General features: G+C 36.9%; 2 protein-coding genes across 3 annotated transcripts in view; one reads left to right on the top strand and one right to left on the bottom strand.

Moving 5' to 3' along the window:
- Window positions 1-807: 807 nt before the first annotated feature.
- On the bottom strand, window positions 808-12,464 carry trmt1l (tRNA methyltransferase 1-like). Of its 2 annotated transcripts, XM_067384105.1 has the most exons (16): window positions 12,290-12,464; window positions 10,844-10,975; window positions 10,695-10,757; window positions 10,482-10,595; window positions 10,288-10,352; window positions 4,910-5,066; window positions 3,964-4,084; window positions 3,542-3,621; window positions 3,158-3,401; window positions 2,870-3,082; window positions 2,589-2,779; window positions 2,313-2,391; window positions 2,033-2,199; window positions 1,815-1,880; window positions 1,568-1,697; window positions 813-1,465 (listed from the first exon to the last, which is right to left on the bottom strand). In XM_067384105.1, exons 1-16 carry the CDS (start codon window positions 12,348-12,350, stop codon window positions 1,273-1,275), a joined length of 2,076 nt encoding a protein of 691 aa, XP_067240206.1. In that variant the 5' UTR covers window positions 12,351-12,464; the 3' UTR covers window positions 813-1,272. The 2 variants fall into 2 exon arrangements, with proteins under 2 accessions (XP_067240207.1, XP_067240206.1); XM_067384106.1 differs by lacking the exon at window positions 2,870-3,082 and having other exon boundaries at window positions 808-1,465.
- Window positions 12,440-24,024, top strand: part of swt1 (SWT1 RNA endoribonuclease homolog) — a 26,351-nt gene continuing 14,766 nt past the window's right edge. Inside the window, exons 1-14 of the mRNA XM_067384104.1 lie at window positions 12,440-12,565; window positions 13,479-13,572; window positions 13,809-13,873; window positions 16,655-17,735; window positions 18,401-18,445; window positions 18,524-18,653; window positions 18,835-18,930; window positions 19,058-19,246; window positions 20,597-20,690; window positions 20,974-21,131; window positions 21,252-21,406; window positions 21,629-21,767; window positions 23,321-23,463; window positions 23,547-23,698. Coding sequence (XP_067240205.1) covers window positions 13,489-13,572; window positions 13,809-13,873; window positions 16,655-17,735; window positions 18,401-18,445; window positions 18,524-18,653; window positions 18,835-18,930; window positions 19,058-19,246; window positions 20,597-20,690; window positions 20,974-21,131; window positions 21,252-21,406; window positions 21,629-21,767; window positions 23,321-23,463; window positions 23,547-23,698 — 2,531 coding nt within the window. The 5' untranslated portion in view covers window positions 12,440-12,565; window positions 13,479-13,488. The remainder of the gene's footprint in view (window positions 12,566-13,478; window positions 13,573-13,808; window positions 13,874-16,654; window positions 17,736-18,400; window positions 18,446-18,523; window positions 18,654-18,834; window positions 18,931-19,057; window positions 19,247-20,596; window positions 20,691-20,973; window positions 21,132-21,251; window positions 21,407-21,628; window positions 21,768-23,320; window positions 23,464-23,546; window positions 23,699-24,024) is intronic.

The following is a 24,024-nucleotide window of genomic DNA, read 5'->3' as shown; positions in this document are numbered from 1 at the left end:
CTAAAAATGGAGCCTATTCGCACCATGATTTGTTTTGTGACATTTGCATAACAATAAAGCACATTTTCCTGAATTCTAATTGCTGTAAAAAAAAAAAAAACATATATATATATATATATATATATATATATATATATATTATTCTATAATATACCACACACTGAATAAAAAAGCTCAAAAGTTAAAGGTGCTAAAGAGGATGTTTTGTTTTATACATTTTTGCAATATTACTTGAAACTGTCTTTACTAACTGATAAAAGACTATTTATTAGGTGCACTGAAAGGAACAATATTAATATACATCATCTGTGCACAAGTTAGGGCCTTAAAAACATCAGCCAATCGTTTACGCGATTGGCCCTCTGGCTTGTCAATCACTGCCGTGACGTTCCTTGTGAGAGACGTGCGCGGCTGCGCGCTCCAGTAACTTTCCACACTCCACAGGCGCTGCATGCGATGTTTTTGTCAGGTGACAGGAGTAACAACTGCAGATTATGAGTTACCTGCGGTGAGTCCGACATAATGAATCCACTAACACGACACAGCGGATGCCGATGGTAAACACTCGCGTTCCAATACTCGTGCACAAGTTTTGGGAGGCGTTCCTTTGAGCATGCGCTCATTTCAAAAACTCAGTAACAGTCTTTGGATTCTCAGTCGACGAAAAAATCTTCTTTATCACCTTTAAGAATGCATTGATGAGAATTCTCTGGGAATTTATTAATGGACCTAAAAATATGCTCAATTTTCAGTAGTTTTTGAGGTAAAACTTTCACCCAAGCACTAGGTCAGAGTTCGCAAATTAAAATATATAATATTATAATTATATAATATAAATTATAATATACACATATGATGTGAAATGTTTTATTGATGTTACACAGCACAATTTGGGAAAGAACTGAAGCAAAAATGAAGTGAAATAGAAAATCAGATCAGGTAAAATCAATATAAAGCTTTGACAGAGTCTTTATAAATATTTTTAGGAATTAAAAATTCAAAAACCAAACAGTCAATACTGCATCACCATCAACACATACTGATCAATCAAATACTACGAAGCCCTTAATGGGTCAAAGCCACAGTGCAATCCTCAAAAAACGTTGACAAATTTGTAACAACCCTTTTCATTCAGATGAAACTGTTGTTTCTTATCCAGAACTTGTTTAAGTTGTCACTGAAAAATTTTAAATGAACAGGAAAATTCTTCAATAAAAATAGCCACAGTTGACCTCTGTGCTATCCAAACTCTCAAAAGCACAGTATCTGAAGTCAGAGAGTTTGACGTCGGTCTGAGCTGACAGCGCTGCTCTGAGGGGTGGATGAGTAGGTAGGCACACTGTATTTTGTAAGCACTTCCTTAAACTGTGCCAGGGTGGCGTCGGTCCGCACGCCTGTTGGGTCAAAGTGTGTGCGGCTCACTCTGAACCCGGCCTCTGTGAGATACTGCAGGAACTTATTCAACCTGAGAGAGGGGAAAAAACTCTGTCAGTCAGATTCTGCGTGCATTATGACATTTGTATGCATCAATACATGACAGCGTATGGAGAAGTTTGCGCTGACTAACTTAGGCATGTTCATGCCGCGGATGCTGTGCCGATGGATGCTGTAGTAGAACGCTGGATGCTCCAAAGATGTATCTGATTTGACTTTCTTCAGCACATTCCCACAGTCCTCCCCTGTGGTCTTTCTTTTCCCTGAACACATAGAGTGAAAGAAAATACACTTTAATCAATTTCAGCTTTTATCCCACCATAAACCCTAGGGATAACATAGGAACAGTTAAATCCCACAGAACAGCAAACAACAAATACCCGACTGGTCAGATGTATCCGCCTCTTCAACCTTCTGTAAAGTTTTTATGACCACACCACACTCCACTAGAGACAAAAAAAAAAGGGTCAAATTAATACAAGGAAAAGGTGGCTCAAAAAAAGGTTCAGATGTTTCATCGCTAGTTGTATTAACGTTGAATAACCAGAAGATTACTGAAAAAAAAAAGATGGGCAAAAACATGCACACCCAAACACACCTTGATTGGATAAGGCAGAGAATCCTGGGACCGGGAAAGGTTTGAGAGTGGTGCAGTCAGCTTCACAGATGAGCGTCTTCACCACAGGCTGGATGTCTTCCATATTGTGCTGCACTGTTGCCACCAACATCCGCCTCAGAAATCCAGTGTTAAACAGAGGACCAGCCCTGGTGGATGGAAAAACAAAGGGTTAAAAAAGAAGAAAAAAATAATGAGCGAATGAAGGAAGTAAGCATTATCAAGTGTTTTATGAACAAAAACACAAATGACATCATCTCACCAAAGTGGTCCAATCTCTACCGCCGTTTTTCCTGGCATACTCCCATGGCACTGGCAGGGCAGTTGTCTGTACAGGTTTTCTGTTGATACCATAAGCACGAACATGATTATTTAAGCTTGGACTATTTATGGATTTGGCAATTATATTTTTGATCAGTTCATATATTCTCTGAGGAACAAACCCAAGACCTTTCCATTACTGGTGCCATGCTCGACTATTTAGGGTGCAGGAATGCCATCAGGATGCAGCTCTTTGTTTGTACAAGTGCTTTCTCACCTTCCACCATGCTTCCTGGCTTGAGAAACACCCTTTCTTCACACCACTGGCAGTGCAACAGCTGCCGCAGTTTCTTAGCGGACTCGTCTGCCTGGGTGGGCCCTCTAAGAACTCGCACCACTACGAGGACAAAGTGCTCAAGAGCCACGGCCAACAGCACTTCAATCCCTTTGTTGCAGCGTGCGGCCGCCCTGGAAATACGTGCATTAACAAGACTGTTTGCAAACTGTCTAATAAAATATATATGTGTATGTTGATTCATTTGAGAAAGACCTGCTCACCTGGCAACTGATGCCAATACCATACGTGCTGCCAGTTCCCTGTAATACTCGGTTCGGACTATCTGGCAACCGTAATGTCGAAGTGTCACGTTCAGGGATTTAGAGTAAAGCGAACCGGTGTCTGTCGACGTCACAGAGACTATGCCCAGGTTCCGAACGTTGCGAAAAGCAGCATCCAAATAGTTTACAGACGTTCCAAATGGGTCAAGGTGTCTGATTTAAATAATAATAATATAATAATCATGGGTACAGTTATTATGACTAACAGTTCATCTGTTTCTCACTCACATGTAGTCAAAGGGTCTCAGGTGCATGATGACATTGGCGTCCATCTTCACCACCTCCACGGAGGCAACGGGCGAGTCTGCATCTCCCGCTCCGTCTAGCTGCCGGCCCGTACGAGCACCCTCTACTCGGATGTGGTTCAGATGACAGTTCTCCTTAATCATCTTCACGCAAGCTTCGCTTATGTCATTTATTGTAACCTTTACAGAGTTGCGCAGATGCTTTGCCCACTGCAAACCCATGATACCTACAAAAAGGATTCATTTGTATGCAAATATGTATATGATGACCCTTTCATTTTTATCAAATCATTCAGAGCAAAAACTGAGCAGTGCTATTTATTATCATCATGAGCTTTTAGCTCTTTCTGTACAGTAAATTTCCTACCAGTCGCTCCAAAGGCATCGAGACATTCGAGTGGATTCCTTTCCTCAGCAAGAACAGCGAGAGAGCAGAACACCAGCTGCCTACAACAATCACACAGAGATTATGTCTAATTTTAATCAATAATTAAACAATCAGCACAATGAAAGTATGAGGATTTTTTTTTTTTATTATTATTAAATTGACAATTTTAGGGTTTTTCAACAGGGTGTCCATGACCCATAGGTAGGCCAATATTTTTTTAATTATTTGTCTTTCTAAATATTGTGTAGTTATAGAAAAATAAGTATATTATTAAGTATAACATCAGCCAAAGTTACATTTAAGATGCTAAAGTACAATTAAATTATTTTATTGTAACATGAGAGAGACAAGGTACGCATTGAAACCTCATAACGAGTTGTCAAATAAAATTCTTCTCAAACCTGTTTGTCTTCATCTTGCGGCTGAAGTAGGTGTCTGTCTTCTGGGGTGTGGTGTGGTTGGGCAGGAGCTGGACATTGGTGCCCAATTCTTTCATAATCTCATAAGCCTGTCCACATGGGACTGAGAAAGACATAGGGAATCAATGCAGACAAATAATTTGGTAAAATTAACTGAGATTAAATATTGACAAAATGCATAGGAATAGCATCCTTGAAAACTGTAAAAAAGCTGAGGACTACAACACCCTTCAGATGCTGCCTACATAATTACTTTAATAAGCAGTTGAATGAATTAACTCCTTAGTACTGTAACAAATTAAAGCATGTTATTGTTACAACCGCCTCCTGTGAGACTTACTTTAAAATAAAAACCAAAGGCCAAGGCATGAACATGATCCACAACGGGATCTTTCATATTAATCCTGAAGAACTTCATCCTGTGAGCAGCTGAGTGCTGTATGGTTTTATTTAGATTTGCCTATTCTTACCCTACCTGAAAAATCTAAAAGGTTAAAGGGTTAGTTCACCCAAAAATGAAAATAATGTTCGGTGACAGTGCTGGCAATGGAGGCCTCACTAAGCCATCGGATTTCATCAAAAATATCTTAATTTTGTGTTCCGAAGATGAATGAAGGTCTTACGGGTGTGGAACGACATGAGGGTGAGTAATAAATGACAGAATTTTCATTTTTGGGAGAATTAACCCTTTAAAAGGCACAAGATAAAAGGAAATTAAACTTGAATGGAACTTTTATTTTCATGAAAACAATCCCAACATCTACATTATTCCACATCAACAAACTGGCATCCAGTTTATGCGGTTCTCTTTTAATAGCTATTGTCTCACCCTCTGTGGCGTTGTCAGCACAAATGCACAATTATCTGTCATGTCAGTAAAGCGCATCAAATGAGGAAGCATTTAAACATCAGTAGAGTTAAGGCTCACCAGGTTCTTCAAAGGGTACATCTGAGCTGCCTGAATAGCTGGCCTCTGTCTCACCCTTGTTGAAGTGGCGTTTGAGATGACTGATCATGTCTGTCTTGCGAGCAATAGTCACTGAACAAACCACACAGTGGTAGTGAGCCACAAGTCTGCTTTGAGTCTGGAGAAAAAACATTACATAAATATATTTATCCAAGAGGATGTGATTTTGTAAAATATAATTTTTCCTGAAAAACTGGCACAGATAAAAAGCTTTTAGATCTGTACTGCCCAACTACAGGCAAATAGGACTACGGGCCTATGGCTGTATATTTGCATACACTACCATTCAAAAGTCTGGGGTCAGTGGATATTTTTCTTTTATTCAATAAGGATGCATTAAATTAATAAAAAGAGACAGTAAAGTCATTTATAATTATTTCTATTTCAAATAAATGTTGTTTGCTTTCATCAAATATTTCACAGTTTCCACAAAAATATTAAGCAGCACAACTGTTTTCAACACTGAAAACAATAAGAAATGTTTCTTGAGCACCAAATCAGCATATTAGAATGATTTCTGAAGGATCATGTGACACTGCAGACTAAAGTAATGGATGCTGAAAATTCAGCTTTGCCATCACAGTAATAAATTACATTTCAACAATTTTTTATAATTAATTATATATATATATATATGATAATGAGGTTCAATCATTGTAATCGAACAGGCTTCACAAAGCTTAGAATAACAATTATAAAATATAGCTGCAAGCAGCAATTACGGGGCCAAGCACAAAAACGGCACAAGAAGCCAGCCAACATGGCCGTGAGCATCAGACCAACAGCAGCAGTGAGCAATTAGAAAAAAAAGTTATTAGCATTTTTGTCAAGTTTGTTATAACTTTTGAGCACGAGGTGGCACTGGTCCGAAACTTCTCAGGCTGCTTCAGGGCATTGTCCTGATGACCCATACCAAATTAATGAATTTTGGTCAAACCCATCAGAAGTTATAAGCAAAAATAGCCATTTTTCATATCTCCACTCCAGTAGGTGGCGCTGCGCCGAAACACTGTATGATGCCTCAGGTCATGCTTGTGATGACACGTACCAAGTTTGGTCTGAATATGTCAAAGCATTGTAGAGATACAGCTTCAAGAGTAATTTTTGCATCATCTCTCAAATTCTTTGCTCCGGTATACGAAAACGGTTTGACTTATCAACTTGAAATCCATAACTTTTTGTCGGCATGGTCTGAAGATGATACGGTTCAATTTTGGTGAAAATCGGAGCAAAGGTCTAGGAGGAGTTTGAAAAAGTAGGTTTTTAAAGAAAAACAATATGGCGGACAGGAAGTTCAGCTGAATATGGCAAATTTGATATCTATGTTCTCAGCATGACCCAAGGAATCTATTGAGACCAGTTTCATTACAATCGGTAGATATTATCAAAAGTTATTAGCATTTTTGTCAATTTTGTTATAACTTTTGACCACAAGGTGGTGCTGGTCCGAAACTTCTCAGGCTCCTTCAGGGCATTGTCCTGATGAACCATACCAAATTTATGAATTTTGGTCAAACCCATCAGAAGTTATAAGCAAAAACAGCCATTTTTCATATCTCCACTCCAGTAGGTGGCGCTGTGCTGAAACATTGTATGATGCCTCAGGTCATGCTTGTGATGACACATACCAAGTTTGGTCTGAATATGATAAAGCATTGCAGAGATACAGCTTCAAGAGTCATTTTTGCATCATGCCTCAAATTCGTTGCTCTGGTATACGAAAACGGTTTGACTTATCGACTTGAAATCCATAACTTTTTGTCAGCATGGTCTGAAGATGATACGGTTCGATTTTGGTGAAAATCGGAGCAACGGCCTAGGAGGAGTTCGAAAAAGTAGGTTTTTAAAGAAAAACAATATGGCGGACAGGAAGTTCAGCTGACTATGGAAAGTTTGATATCTATGTTCTCAGCATGACCCAAGGAATCTACTGAAAACAGTTTCATTACAATCGGTTAATATAGTCAAAAGTTATTAGCATTTTTGTAAATTTTGTTATAACTTTTGACCACAAGGTGGCGCTGGTCCTAAACTTGGTATGCTCCTTCAGGGCATTGTGCTGATGACCCATACCGAGTTTCATAACGATACGCTAATGCGTTCGTAAAATACAGCATTTTAGCACCAAATTTAAAATGGCCGACGGCCAAAATGTCCAATATGGGAAAATTGGATATCATTCGACTCGGCATGATTCCCCGAATCCAACGAGACCAAATTCATGATTTTTGGCCAAACCCATCAGAAGTTATAAGTAAAAATAGCCATTTTTCATATCTCCGCACCACTAGGTGGCGCTGCGCCGAAACGCTGCATGTTGCCTCAGGTCATGCTTGTGATGACGGTTACCAAGTTTGGTCTGAATACGATAAAGCGTTGCGGAGATACAGCCTTATGTCTATTTTCGCAAGCACTACGTACAATTCGTTTGCGTGTTTTTCGAAAACGGTTTGAGAAATCAACTTGAATTCCATAACATTTTGTCGGCATGGTCTGAAGATGATCTGGTTCAATTTTCGTGAAAATTGGAGTAACGGCCCTAGGAGGAGTTCGAAAAAGTACGTTTTTCAGAAAATTCAAAATGGCGGAAAAATTTTCATGACGGAAAATGACGTCATATGGTGCAATCGATTCGTCTTGACCCAAGGAATCAGAGGAAAAAAGAATTTTGTTTCTAGCCCTTATGGTTCAAAAGTTATTAACATAAACATAAGTGCAACTTTGGACAGCTGATGGCGCTAGAGGGATTGAGTTAGAGACTCCAAATTTGCTATGGACAAAGGTCAGACTGTCCTCTAACTGTGTGCCAAATTTCACAACTTTCCCGCAAGCGGTTCTATGGGCTGCCATAGACTTCAAGAGCGGAAGAAGAAGCGGAAGAATAATAAATATAGCTGCAAGCAGCAATTACGGGGCCAAGCACAAAAACGGCACAAGAAGCCAGCCAACATGGCCGTGAGCATCAGACCAACAGCAGCAGTGAGCAATTAGAAAAAAAAGTTATTAGCATTTTTGTCAAGTTTGTTATAACTTTTGAGCACGAGGTGGCGCTGGTCCGAAACTTCTCAGGCTGCTTCAGGGCATTGTCCTGATGACCCATACCAAATTAATGAATTTTGGTCAAACCCATCAGAAGTTATAAGCAAAAATAGCCATTTTTCATATCTCCACTCCAGTAGGTGGCGCTGCGCCGAAACACTGTATGATGCCTCAGGTCATGCTTGTGATGACACGTACCAAGTTTGGTCTGAATATGTCAAAGCATTGTAGAGATACAGCTTCAAGAGTAATTTTTGCATCATCTCTCAAATTCTTTGCTCCGGTATACGAAAACGGTTTGACTTATCAACTTGAAATCCATAACTTTTTGTCGGCATGGTCTGAAGATGATACGGTTCAATTTTGGTGAAAATCGGAGCAAAGGTCTAGGAGGTTTGAAAAAGTAGGTTTTTAAAGAAAAACAATATGGCGGACAGGAAGTTCAGCTGAATATGGCAAATTTGATATCTATGTTCTCAGCATGACCCAAGGAATCTATTGAGACCAGTTTCATTACAATCGGTAGATATTATCAAAAGTTATTAGCATTTTTGTCAATTTTGTTATAACTTTTGACCACAAGGTGGTGCTGGTCCGAAACTTCTCAGGCTCCTTCAGGGCATTGTCCTGATGAACCATACCAAATTTATGAATTTTGGTCAAACCCATCAGAAGTTATAAGCAAAAACAGCCATTTTTCATATCTCCACTCCAGTAGGTGGCGCTGTGCTGAAACATTGTATGATGCCTCAGGTCATGCTTGTGATGACACATACCAAGTTTGGTCTGAATATGATAAAGCATTGCAGAGATACAGCTTCAAGACTCATTTTTGCATCATGCCTCAAATTCGTTGCTCTGGTATACGAAAACGGTTTGACTTATCGACTTGAAATCCATAACTTTTTGTCAGCATGGTCTGAAGATGATACGGTTCGATTTTGGTGAAAATCGGAGCAACGGTCTAGGAGGAGTTCGAAAAAGTAGGTTTTTAAAGAAAAAACAATATGGCGGACAGGAAGTTCAGCTGACTATGGAAAGTTTGATATCTATGTTCTCAGCATGACCCAAGGAATCTACTGAAAACAGTTTCATTACAATCGGTTAATATAGTCAAAAGTTATTAGCATTTTTGTAAATTTTGTTATAACTTTTGACCACAAGGTGGCGCTGGTCCTAAACTTGGTATGCTCCTTCAGGGCATTGTGCTGATGACCCATACCGAGTTTCATAACGATACGCTAATGCGTTCGTAAAATACAGCATTTTAGCACCAAATTTAAAATGGCCGACGGCCAAAATGTCCAATATGGGAAAATTGGATATCATTCGACTCGGCATGATTCCCCGAATCCAACGAGACCAAATTCATGATTTTTGGCCAAACCCATCAGAAGTTATAAGTAAAAATAGCCATTTTTCATATCTCCGCACCACTAGGTGGCGCTGCGCCAAGAAACGCTGCATGTTGCCTCAGGTCATGCTTGTGATGACAGTTACCAAGTTTGGTCTGAATACGATAAAGCGTTGCGGAGATACAGCCTTATGTCTATTTTCGCAAGCACTACGTACAATTCGTTTGCGTGTTTTTCGAAAACGGTTTGAGAAATCAACTTGAATTCCATAACATTTTGTCGGCATGGTCTGAAGATGATCTGGTTCAATTTTCGTGAAAATTGATGCAACCTAGGAGGAGTTCGAAAAAGTACGTTTTTCAGAAAATTCAAAATGGCGGAAAAATTTTCATGACGGAAAATGACGTCATATGGTGCAATCGATTCGTCTTGACCCAAGGAATCAGAGGAAAAAAGAATTTTGTTTCTAGCCCTTATGGTTCAAAAGTTATTAACATAAACATAAGTGCAACTTTGGACAGCTGATGGCGCTAGAGGGATTGAGTTAGAGACTCCAAATTTGCTATGGACAAAGGTCAGACTGTCCTCTAACTGTGTGCCAAATTTCACAACTTTCCCGCAAGCGGTTCTATGGGCTGCCATAGACTTCAAGAGCGGAAGAAGAAGCGGAAGAATAATAATAAGCGTACGGAACGCCAACAATAACAATAGGTGCCTAAGCACCTTCGGTGCTTGGCCCCTAATAAGCGTACGGAACGCCAACAATAACAATAGGTGCCTAAGCACCTTCGGTGCTTGGCCCCTAATTATAAATAAATTTAATCAGCATCTCTACCATCACTTTAGAATAGAAAGACTTTTTATTTTCTTCTATGTCAATATAATTACAGCCCAGGGGTATGTATGGGGAACAAAAAAAAAACCCTTTATAACACATCATCTTACCTGGTCAGAGCCTAGACTGGACTTGAGTTGTCGGCAAGGCAGATGGCAGATGCACATCCTTTGGCCTGCAGAAGAGGAAACAAAGTTAGTTCACCCCAGCAAAATTTTCACACATGTATTAGCTGCTAACCCGAGGCAACAGCTTTCAAATGCGTGTTGGAAAAGAAAATTTGGTGCCAAAGGGAACAGTTTACCTTCAAATTCCACATAAACTTTCCAGTGCAGGTTCTGCAGGTGTCGTCTAAGTTTATGACTGTAACAGGCCTTAAATTTCTCTTCCGGACACAATGGACAAGACTTTCTCCCGGCTGTCAGTGAACAGAGATACTGATTAGCTTCAGATTCAAGTGGTCTGCTGGTGGTTTTAATAAACAGACAGAATAAACAGGTACTTTTGGTTTAAGTACCTCCATTTAAATCCACAAGCGTTTCAAGCCCCTCCAGTGTGGTTTGAATAGAGACATGTCTTTCTGAAACAAAGACAGATGATTTCAATTCAATGATTTTAATCCTGTCTGAGGAGTGTGATAATCATCATAAACTGTTGAATATTTACCTGACACAACAGCGGAGGATGTCTGTCCATTTTTGGCCTCTGTTTTCACTGGATTAGTAGCTGCTGCTTGAGTGGGCGCTTGATCACGCTCCACAGATTCAGCAAGCATCTCACTAGTATCAGCCCCAGTGTCTGTTAATACAAACAGCAAATTAAAACTTCAGCAAAATAGTGTATATTGAAACAAACTTAAAGACGAGCCAGTTTTCCTTTTCCAATAAAATATATTCAATTAAATATTTTTAAAAATTAAATATTATATATTTCACTTTGATGAAAATTACAGATGCATTCAATTGGTCTTACTGTACAATCACCACAGTGTTGAAAACAGAATTGGGTGTTTCTTCAAATAACAGTCATTTTTATGTCCCAGGGGTTGATTTTCTATTATAACAATTTTTGTCTTTTTGTTAAATGAATACCAGATTAAAATTGCCTTGGTACAATATCTTAATTTTTAAAAAAGCTTTTTTAATATATGGATTTTATTGTTTCACACTTGTTCCAGACCAAGACTTTCAATGTTAATATTAGAAAATACTTCTGGAAATAATACATATTAAAAACTATAAAAGAAATAATAATTTCAGGATTTATTGTGTGAACAATTTGGATTGGTTAGATTTGGTCACATGAGAAAAATAAATTATGCTTTGATAAATCATAATTATAAAAAATAAAAATTATGAGGTAGAAAAGTTAAAATATTACATAAAGAGACAATTTTTTTTTAATAATTAAGACTTTATCATAATTATGTTGTCATAATTTTGACTTTTTATATCATAATGACTCATATTTATCACTTACTATGTCATAATTTTGACTTTTGTTCTCATTTATATTACAGGAAATTACAAAACGTAGTTTGAATGGATTATGTTTAGATGTTGTGGTTGAGTTTTGCAGAAAAGTCTCAGGACTTAAGATGGATTTCAGTGCACCGCTCGCATTGCAGACACTAATGAAGAAAACGATATAAAAATACAACAACAATACTGGAGCGCCCTCATATGTTAGCCCATGTACATTTCCATGGAGTAACCAATCCCGCTTTCTGAGGCTGATGTTTCCAAGCAGAACGGCCCTACTGCGGAGCTCCGCGGTAAGACCATTTGCTACATTTAAACATTACTGTAATTCACGATTTATTGTTTAACTCAGAGAATGCATCTATTGATTTAAAGTTTTTGCAACCTACTGACATGTCCGTTCTTTGTCTATATGCGCTGAGATACGGAAACGTTTTAAACATTTACATTATTTACACCTAGGTCCTATGGTGGAGCTCCGTGAGGAGGCCTATATTTACTTCAGCAGTTTTGAAGTCGCATTAAGAATAAATAGCATAAAATTACAAAATTTCTGAATACTGAGTGTTATCTAATGAACCTACAAAACACGTTTGAATTAATTTATCATTATTAATTCAAAATATTTTGCCTTTTATATTGGCGTCCTCCTGGTGAAGTTGCTCGGCGTCCACCTCCTTGAGCTCCGCCATTTTCCCAAACTAGAATGCGTAGTATCCGTACGCATTGAGCGTTGTGGGGCCGCACCAATCATGTTCCCGTAAACTACGCAAACTCAAAGAGCGGAAGTGAATTCAGCAAGGCAACAGTAAGCAAGCGGTGAAGTGAACAACTCTTAATGCTTGAAGAATTTCTTCCTTCTGTCAGTCGGTGTCGTATTCAACAACATTACTCTCGCTTGTGGCAGGTAAACCTCTTTCACACGGAAGCTGTAGAAAACAAAACAAAAACGTATAGACATCAGTTTCTCAGTATAAGATTTGAAGTTATAGACTTTTAGCAAGGTAACTTAAGTTAATGAAATATGTGCTGTAATGTAAATTCCTTTTTGACATTCCTGTCACAGTTACATTTCTGTATGACCTAAACTAAAGTTGCCACATATTCCCAAGTTCTTATACAGTTTTTACTTGAGAGGTTTCAGTTCACTTGGTTTACATTGGCGTTATCATTTTCTCAAGGATGAACTGGATTTTGTTTGTCTGGGATTCGCTGATATGCAGTTCTTGGGAGGAAAACGTTTTTCTTTGTACTTAGTAGTACTGTCTAGAAATGCTCTAAAGTACTACATTCTTGTATGAAAAAGTACTATATAAATTAAGTTAAATTGTTTTTATTGTAGCAGAAATCTCTATGTAGAAAATAAAGTCTTCCCATGTTTTTCCTATTATTAATTTAAATTATTCAAAAATGTTTGAATATTTTGTTTTGTTTTAGCTTTTATTTTTAGATTTTCAGTTTCCATCTTAATTTTAGTTTTTGTAATTTTGTTATGTGCTTGGAATCTTTCTATTTGGCTTTAATTTATTTTATTTAAGTCTTAGCAATTTTTGTAGTTCAACTTAAACTTATTTAATTTAGTTATTAGGGCAACATTTCTAATTTTGGTTTACACTTTTTAAGTGAATGTTTTCATTTCATATATTTTTAATGACAGAAAATAACAACATTGGTGCATTTCAAGCCATGTTGCAACTGCCATTCAGCACTGCAGTTGTACTGCTGTCCAAGTTTTTTTTTTTTTAACATTAGACTCTGTATATTTGATTTAATGTAAGGGACTGAAATAATTTTTGAAAAAATGCTCTGTTCTTTCACAGGGTTTTGAAGATGTCCAGCAAGAAATCAAAGAAGAAGAAACACAAAAAGGATGAAAGAATGTCATCAAGCTCTTTGCGTGAGGATGAGAAGAAGGTAAGGAATCTGCAACATATCTTTGTTGGGATGTGCAGATTTTAATCTAGTTATTCTTAAAATATGACTTATTCTCTTTTCTCTGTCTTGTTTTATTTATAATTTATTATCAAATGGTTTAACATTTTAATTCTCATTCGTATTAGCAATAAATTGTTAACATTAATTCTTGTTTGTACATAAAAATCACATTGAATAAAAGCATTTGGTAAAAGAGTGAATGTTTTTGGTCATAGGAGAGAGGCACAAAGAGATTCAGCAGCCCAAAGAGCAAACACAAACATCACCATCGGCATGTAAGGTGGGTATAAGGGCGTAAAATATTTATACAATCTAGAATTAGAATTCATTTGAGCGTTTGTCATATATATATATATATATATATATATATATATATATATATATATATATATATATATATATATATATATATATATATATATATAATATACACACACACTGAGGTGCTGGTCATATAATTAGAATATCATCAAAAAGTTGTTTTATTTCAATAATTCCATTCAAAATGTGAAACTTGTATATTATATTCCTTCATTACACACAGACTGATATATTTCAAATGTTTATTTCTTTTAATTTTGATGATTATAACTGACAACTAAGGAAAATCCCAAATTCATTATCTCAGAAAATTAGAATATTACTTAAGACCAATACAAAGAAAGGATTTTTAGAAATCTTGGCCAACTGAAAAGTATGAACATGAAAAGTATGAGCATGTACAGCACTCAATACTTAGTTGGGGCATGGAGTCGATCAGTCTGTGGCACTGCTCGGGTGTTATGAGAGCCCAGGTTGCTCTGATAGTGGCCTTCAGCTCGTCTGCATTGTTGGGTCTGGCATATCGCATCTTCCTCTTCACAATACCCCATAGATTTTCTATGGAGTCAAGGTCAGGCGAGTTTGCTGGCCAATTAAGAACAGGGATACCATAGTCCTTAAACCAGGTACTGGTAGCTTTGGCACTGTGTGCAGGTGCCAAGTCCAGTTGGAAAATGAAATCTGCATCTTCATAAAGTTGGTCAGCAGCAGGAAGCATGAAGTGCTCTAAAACTTCCTGGTATACGGCTGCGTTGACCTTGGACCTCAGAAAACACCGTGGACCAACACCAGCAGATGACATGGCACCCCAAACCATCACTGACTGTGGAAACTTTACACTGGACCTCAAGCAACATGGAGTGTGTGCCTCTCCTCTCTTCCTCCAGACTCTGGGACCCTGATTTCCAAAGGAAATGCAAAATTTACTTTCATCAGAGAACATAACTTTGGACCACTCAGCAGTAGTCCAGTCCTTTTTGTCTTTAGTCCAGGCGAGACGCTTCTGACGCTGTCTGTTGTTCAAGAGTGGCTTGACACAAGGAATGCGACAGCTGAAATCCATGTCTTGCATACATCTGTGTGTAGTGGTTCTTGAAGCACTGACTCCAGCTGCAGTCAACTCTTTGTGAATCTCCCCCACATTTTTGAATGGGTTTTGTTTCACAATCCTCTCCAGGGTGCGGTTATCCCTATTGCTTGTACACTTTTTTTCTATCACATCTTTTCCTTCCCTTCGCCTCTCTATTAATGTGCTTGGACACAGAGCTCTGTGAACAGCCAGCCTCTTTTGCAATGGCCTTTTGTGTCTTGCCCTCCTTGTGCAAGGTGTCAATGGTAGTCTTCTGGACAACTGTCAAGTCCGTAGTCTTCCACATGCAGGTGTTTTGAGTTAATTAGCTGATTAGATTGTGGCACCAGACGTCTTCAATATTGAACCTTTTCACAATATTCTAATTTTCTGAGATACTGAATTTGGGATTTTCCTTAGTGGTCAGTTATAATCATCAAAATTAAAAGAAATAAACATTGGAAATATATCAGTCTGTGTGTAATGAATGAATATAATATACAAGTGAAGAAGCAGAAGATGCAGAAGGGATGCGAGAAGAAAAAAGAGCAAAGAAAAATCAAAGACCCAGTCCATTTTATACCATAAGCATAGAGAAACTTACATCCCACTCAAATTTATGTTTTGGTCTAATAAGAAAAGGTCAAATGGACTTATCCATTATGTCATAGACTGGTCAAATGTCAAAAATAGATCAAAATAGATATAGGGGTTGTTTTGACACCCTTCAGGGAATTTTGCAGATCTGGCATTATCACATGTCTGAAGAAATGGAAACAGACATATTTTGATATAAAGGTACAAGATCAAATAAGCAAATAATTCTGAAATTCGACCATCGCTTGTCAGTACTTGGCAGGCGTCCAATATCTAACCACAAACGTGTCAACATGACCTGTCACATTGGAACACTTGAAGAACAATTGAATATAACAAGCATATATACTCTTAAATATAAAAGAAGAATAACCATAAAGGAGTACATTAAAAAGTAAATACTTGAAAATATGATATGGAGTATCTATATGGAGTAGGAGTACATGAAAATATGAAATCAAATGTAATATTGATAAATCATAAGTCATAAATGATTAACATAAAATATGAATAAAATGAATGAATATGAATATTTTGGATCCACTATATATATATATATATATATAACACACAATGTAGTATAATGTATACAACTGACAATGTATAAGAAAAACATATTCTGAGTTTGCGAAGTTTTCAATTTACTTAATGGCACCTTACGAAATCAGGATACAATAAAAGTTGTTGATAAAATGAGTAATGCGTTTAATCAATGATTACTTTGTCACAGGATACTACAGTTTACATCTGCATGTAGCAAATATGTCATAAGTGATGCCAAACAACAGCATAGCACTTCCAAGTGCACCTGAGAGTAACTAGATGTTCTCACGAGTTAGCATTATTGTGGTTAGATCCTTTGACCCTGCTTCAGCTTCCTGAGCTACACATGCGAGCAACATCTTTTTGAGAACTAAGAGTGTTATATGTATAAACAAAATAAAGAAGAACTTAAAGGCAACTAATGTGAAGAAAGTAAATAAAGAAAGTGTTTTCTTTTCCAATATTTTCCTTATTTACCATTTCCTCAGTTATCAGTTATCGATTCATTAAAAAATTTTCATTGATTTACAGTTCTGACAAAGATGAAGCTAAAGGGAAGAGGGCTATTGACTTGCCATCAACAAGAGGATTTGATAAAAAATTAAAGAAGACAGATGCTGGAGACAGCAAGAGGAAGAAAGAGAGTTCCCGAGAAAGCAAAGCACCTGAGAATTCCAGGCCAGTTTTCAAGTCACATGTCACACATGATAAAGAGCAAGTGAATCCCAAAGGGAAGCATGAAAATGCAAGCACCCATGTCTCAGGGAAAAGCTCCAGCAGGCATGCAGGATCAAACCAGCCTTCTTCAAAGGATTTGGAGAAGAAGAGACAGGAGCTAGTCTCGAGGAGATCTGCACCAGAGGATCTCTGGCGGACACCTGCAAAGGATGACTGTTTCCCTGAGAAACTCCAGGAGAAAAGGAGGAAACCCACAAAGAGGCCATTGTCACCGGAGCTTCATGCTGAACCCAAACGAAAAGACATCAAAAACCTGACCAATGCAGCACATGCAGACTGTCATTCTGAAGTTCAAAAAGAAATGAGGAAGAAGTTGGTGGGCAGGAGGTCCATGAAGTTTGACCAAACTGTTGGTGCACAGGGTTCTGGTGGTAAAACAGTGAATGAAAACTCCAAAGAAGCTTTGCCAGTAGTGAAACATGTAAATTCTGGATCTAAAATGAAATTACTAGAAGTTATTTCACCCAAGAAGCAAGACCATGTACAGTTGGGTAATACACCTGGTGTAATCTTAGGAGAAAAAAAGCCATCTTTTGGTGGTCCCACAGCAAAAGTCAGTTTTAAGATCCCAATGAAGGCTAGTGCTGTTAAAGTTCGGACAAACACGGATATGTGTAATGTTCATTCTTCAGATAGCAGTTCTCAATCTTCTACTCAGGTTTCTCTTCCTGGTTGTACTCCATCTAAACGCAAATTTTTTATCTCACAGCAGCAAGTACAGAGGCCTCAAGAGGTATTTTCTCAAGCTTCTCATAAACCCTCTTCTCTTTGCTCATCACGTCCTTCATATGTATCTCACCAAGTCCAGCAGGTACACACTGACAAAACAAGAGAGGTCTCGATGCCAAGCAATACTTCCTGTGAGACTCAAAATGTAAGTCTGAATCAGTGGTACAAGTCCTTTCTCTTACAGTTTGTTGACTAACACTGCATCCTGTGTTATTTTTCTGATATGTAAATTGATTGCTCCACCGTTCAGTGGCTCAAGACTGTGTACTTAGCGGCTTTACTGAGGGGAAAGAACTACAATCTCATGAAGCACTATGAATGACATAATTGATTTAAAAGCTAGCGCATATATATATATATATATATATATATTGCAATATATACACTTACTTCCCTTCTAAGCATCGTTAGTCACTTCCCGTCTAGACGACAAAATCATAAGACAGACTACTTTTAGCATGCACTTGTTCTATTTCCCTCTATGGGTGCACAGATCATTTCATATAAGCATATTTTAAGTACATAATTATTTCCATATTCTTAAAGAAAACATTTTATTCTCCATCAAATATTTCCACCACAGTTCTATAGGAGAATGCATACAGACTTTTATGCGAGTTCAGTGAAAAACAACAGTGACTAAATTGCTATTTGGGTACTACTTAACATTATACAATGAAAAAAAAAAAAAGAGAGAGAATAGGGTCAATTTTTGACAATATTTAAGAGGAAATGGCAGTGAATTAGAACATTATTATTTACATTAAATTTAACACATCATTGTTAACAAGTTGTTTTAAACTGTTTCAGATAACTCCCCAAGAAGCTGAAGAGACCTTTGACTGTGACCATGAGGTTAACAATGTTTCTCTATTTTCAGAATAACATCTTGTGTGCTTGTATGTTTCTCATTCTATTTCAATCATTGTTTAGATGCAGCTGGTGGAAGAGCTTCATCTGGCGCGTTCTGAGAGGAGACTGGATGTGAACTTGGTAGAGAACTGTGGAGAGCTCACCTGCATGGACATTGACCCTCCAGAAGAGGGTGCCAGCACAATGCTAAGTAAAGTCACTTGTGAAAAAGTTCAAAATAACTTATTATTACTGGAATGTTGATATATTATATCCTAATAATGATAAAATATCCTACAATAGGCGCCTTGTTAAAAAGTTTATGTATTTGAATCCTGGCATCTTTGATGGATAGTTGTGCTTTGTGTCTGTTTCTGTGTTTACACCTGAAGATCAACATAAACAGGCCCTCCTCATAGTCCTGGATACAAATGTGCTGCTCAGCCACCTAGAGTTTGTGAAGAAGATCAGGTCACATGGTCTTGGGGGTAAGATAAAAAGAGAGGAAACTCTAGTCTTAAAGGAATAATTAAACGAAGTCACTAGCTCAATACTTTCAAACATTTGGAGAATAATGTTGGTACAGCCTTTTACTCTGAGCACCCCTCATTCCAGGATTAGGGTTTCCCACTTTGCTGATCCCATGGGTGGTGCTGCAGGAGCTGGATTATCTAAAGAGTGGTAAACTCTCCAGCAAAGTGGAGGACAAAGCCAGGCCAGCTGTCCACTACATCTACAGCTGCCTGAAAAACCAGGAGCCCAGACTCATGGGCCAGTCAATGCAGCAAGCCTCCCAAGCTGTCTGTGAGTAGTTCTTATCCTGAGATGCAAGTGATGTGCCTTTTACTGTATGTTTACTTTTTAAGAATTGTAAAAAGAAGCACACTTTTGTCAGATGGCAATAAAATAACTTGCAGGTACATTTCAATTTAAATAATAATAATAATAATATATATTTATTATATATTTAATTGAATAATAATAATAATAATAATAATAAATAAACTCATCATTCTTACAATCAACCTACCACACTGTATTAATTATTTTCTTTCTAGCAATTTTATTTGAAGGTCATGCTAAATAATTTTTTAACTTTTTTTTGGAGCTGGAAAAATTTTACCACTCATTATGGAAGTGTTGTTATTGTTAGCTGAAACAAAGACTATTCAAAATAAATTTTCATTAATTGAATGAAAGCTGAAATAAAATAAAATAGAAATATTAGATCCAAAACTTTAAAAAAATCTTATATGAAAATTAGAAATGTGGCATTGGCAACTAATTTAAATAAGTTCAAGTTGAAGTACTAAAATTACTAAAATTTAAATAAAAATAAATAATAGCTAAATAGAAATCAAATGACACATGACAATTTCATAATTAAATTTTATTATGCTACTTTTTTGAGCTGGAAAATTTTCCTGCTCAGCTGCATTATGGAAAAGTTGTTATTGTTGACTATGAAATGTTAATTGAATTAAAGCTGCAATAAAATAAAGGAAATATTAGATTAAAAACTTTAAAATCGTAAATGAATATTAGAAATGAAGAAATGTTGCCTTGACAAAAAAATTAAATAAAATAAGTTAAGTTGAATTACTAAAATGACAAACTAAAATTTTTTAATTTTTTAATTTTTTAAAAAATGAACAAATTAAAATGAAAACTAAAAATATATAAATAAACGCTAATTAAAAATATCAAGAAATATTATAATAGAATATAAATAGTACTAAAATAACACTGTAATATTAAACATATTTTCAAACCTCTAAAATGTAAAATAAATAAATATTAAGATAATATGTACGATTCCAAAATGGAGATAAAATATGTTTTAAATCGTAAATGGTTTTCTATAGGAATTGCGTACATTACAACACATCGCAAATAAATGAGTAACGCAGGCATTACCAAGAAATGCTGTATTACTGTAAATTGTGGTTAAGTCCAACACTGAAAGTATGTACTGTACTGTATGTACTGAACTGTTACTGTCATGGTAAACAGTGTTATTTTGGCCAGTATTAGCTCTCTAAAAGCATGTATGGATGCATACTTGGCATTTTGTTTTTAGGTTGCACCACTCCTTATCTGGCGTACTATTGTGTGTACTATGGATTGTATGACTTTGTCTTTTCTCTTCCTTAGGTGGACCTGGTATTGTAAATAATGATGACAGAGTGCTGCAGTGCTGTCTGCAGTACCAGGCTCTGTACCCAGAGGGAGTTCTAGTTCTTTGCACGTTAGTACATGCACTCATACCTCTGTTTCACCGCTAGGCATGTCTGCACTACATTATGGACATTATGAATCTGTTTGTGTATGATCTTTCTTGTCAATTGACATTAGCTAATAAAATGCAAGGAGGCCATGTGTTTGCTTTATCAATTAACATTATGTGATTTAATGATTATATTTCAGCCATTAGTGTCACCTTGAAGAATGTTCATATTAAAGGTAGAGGTTATTATTTCCTACTGTTTCAATTTATATTCTCTCTCTCTCACTCTCGTTTCTTTTTGTAGCAATGATAAGAACTTGTGCAGCAAGGCTCTGCTCAGTGGGGTGAAGGCCCTGAGTAAGGCAGACTTGGAAAAAGAGGTGGAGGGAACAAGATCTACAATCCTAAACTACTTTCATGCTCACCCCGCTGTGCCGCCCCCAGCTGGACCTGTAGAGAAAGGTCAGCTACTGATACTAGCGATATTAATATCACCATTTTTGCTTCATTAGTAGCATTTTTCTTAATGCTTTAGTTACAAAGGCCTGAGTAAAGTCATTTTTTTTTATGTAAACGAAACAGAGAAAGAAGGATTGCAGAAGAATGGATGGAGCAACGCAGTGGAGGAATGCCAGTTGAGTGAATGCGTGTCTTTGCTGGAATCCTGCCTCCAGGGGGCACTGTCTGAGGTGCTGGAGGAGGAGATGAAGGCAGCTTATGGAGACCTGTGGACTGAGGTACCACCAATGATATGTGACCATCATCCATAAATGTTATATGAAGTTAAACTTTAAAGCTGCTTTTCATTTATGTAAATGCATTAGTCATTTACATTAAGTCATTTCTGTAGTCATTAGTCATTTGCATTAGTCTAAAGTGTGACTCAGGGCTCAGATTCTTTTTTGACGTTCATCTGATATAGCCCCACTCTCTGTGACCTTATCTGTTTGTGTATGCAGATAGTGTACGTGAAGCCTCCATGGAGTCTGGAGGGGCTGCTCAAGTGTTTTAAGAAGCACTGGATCGCTGTCTTCGGAAGCATTATTAAGAGGAGCCTGCTCAGTTCTGTGGAGATGCTGAGTGACTGTCTCTGTTCAGGTATGTATGTCTCACTACTTTATTGTCATAGTTCGTAACTTCAAATTTAAATAAAATAATAAGAATTCTGTTCCACTCCACATTAGAATTCTCTTTTGCTATTGCTAAATTTTATTCCAATTTTAGAATTCTGTTGTCTTAGAACTCTGTTTTGTAATGTTTTAGAGATTTACTTTATTCAAAAATTCTATTTATTACTCTACCATTCAAAAATTTGGGTCAGTAAGACTTTGATTCAACAAGTATGCAATAAATTAATGTAACGTGACAGAATAGTTTATTTAAAATAAATGCTGTTCTTTTGAACTTTCTATTAATCAAAAAATGCTGGAAAAAAAAAATAATATTTCAGTTTCCACAAAAATAATAAGCAGAACAACTGTTTTCAACCTTTTTTAATGCTGAAAATTAATTTTTTTTTTAACTGCATTCAACTGCATTTTACAATATATTAAATTAGAAAACTCATACTGTTTTTACGTTATTTTTGATTTAGAAAATTCAGCCTTGATGAGCACGAGACTTCTTTCAATAACGTTTAAAAATCTTACCAAGTTTTTTTTTTTACTCATAATTACAAGTTTAATCATGCATTTATGACACATCTTTGTCAAAGTCATTTTTTTATTTTTTATTTGTTGGAATCTGAATTTTGTTGAATTTCAAAATCTCTGAGTTGTCAACTTAGAATTACAGTAATTTAAACATAATAGCAGTGGAATTCTATTCTATTCTATTCTATTCTGTTCTGTTCTATTCTGTCACTCTTTGTTTCGTCAAAGTGAATATTTAATTATTATCTCTCACATAAACTAGGCTAATTTTTATGTGAGAAAGGACAAACCATATATCTTAGAGCTGCTCTACCCAGTCCCCCTGCTGGCTGCTTGTATGTCCTTCAGTTGCTTATAATGTCATTAAATGTGTAAATTAAACACCAGTGTAATTGGTGTTTGTATGTATGTATGCAAATCTCTCAGTTTGTGGTTTTGATCCACACTCGTGCACACTCTCTTCTCAAGTTGTGTGTGTAGTTATGAGTTTGACCTCATTCTGCCAATCAGAGCTGCAGGAGTATGACTGTGCCTTTCTTCTCTGCTGCCTTTGGCCATGTGCCTAGCCCGACAGAGGGGAGGAAGGGAGTTTGTGCGGGAGTAGAGGGGTGGAAAAGTACCAGGGGCCTCCTGTTCTCGCCTAAATGTGATTTACTGCACTTTATGGAGTTGAGGGAGGGTCCTTCATTCATTTTGTGACTTTTGTTAGTGGGTTAGCGATGTGGCCGGAGAGGCGATGACCTTTTATAAGCGGGTCTCCTCCAACTTAGAGCTGTGGACACATTTGTGAACCTTTGTTTTCTGCCCACTTCTGACTTTTTAAGCTCCTCTCCTCACTTCTTTTCTTCAGCAGTGACCACAGGCCATTAGTGCCTCCAGAAATAAAGGAGATAATTAAAAAAAAAGATCATAAATACCTAGTAGGAGTAAAAAAAGATGGTATATATTGTGACACAGTAGTAATGTATCTCTGTTATATTATGTTGTGTCTGTGTGTAGACCGGTCCATAGAGCACAGATCTGTTCTCAGTGCCATGAGATTGGCTGCAGAGCTGCTGTCGGCACTGGCTGCCAGGTCTCAGTACAACGGTCATGTAGCTCATGCTCTCTCTACCCTTCATATGCTACAACAAAGACTACAGGTTGGTCTCATTAAGATTTAACAATTGATTATTTTTTCATTCTAATTACTCATAAATTGTATGTGTGTGTGTATGTGAGACAGTCTCCGAAAGCTCCAGTAGAGGATGATGACTCTAATAATGAGGATTCTCTAATGACAGAGATAGAGGAGGATGTTGCTCCACCTCCTCTGACATCCCATCAGGAAGTATGGGCATTGTTTGAGAGCATCTGGAACAACGTGTGTCAGATTAGGTGAGAGAGACCATGACAAAGAGAGAAATGTATTTATTTCAGCATGCAATACTTTCAAAAGTTTGGGGTTCATTTTTTCAACCCCTTAGCATTCTCTTTTGAATGGTATTTGTACCACGGGAATGCCTTTACATGTTAAAGACATGAAAAGTTTTATTTAGCATAGATGCTTTAAATTGATCAAAATTAACAATAAAGACATTAATAATGTTTCAAAACATTTGAATTTGAAATAGTTGCTGTTAAATACATACTTTCTATAAAATAATCCACACAAATATAAAGCAATATTAACATTAATAATGAAAAGAAATTCTTGAGCACCA

The sequence above is a fragment of the Chanodichthys erythropterus genome, chromosome 4 (genome assembly GCF_024489055.1).
Source record: "Chanodichthys erythropterus isolate Z2021 chromosome 4, ASM2448905v1, whole genome shotgun sequence".
NCBI classification, from domain to species: Eukaryota; Metazoa; Chordata; class Actinopteri; order Cypriniformes; family Xenocyprididae; genus Chanodichthys; species Chanodichthys erythropterus.
Note: the sequence above shows the minus strand (reverse complement) of the source record. Positions and strands in the feature narration are given on the sequence as shown.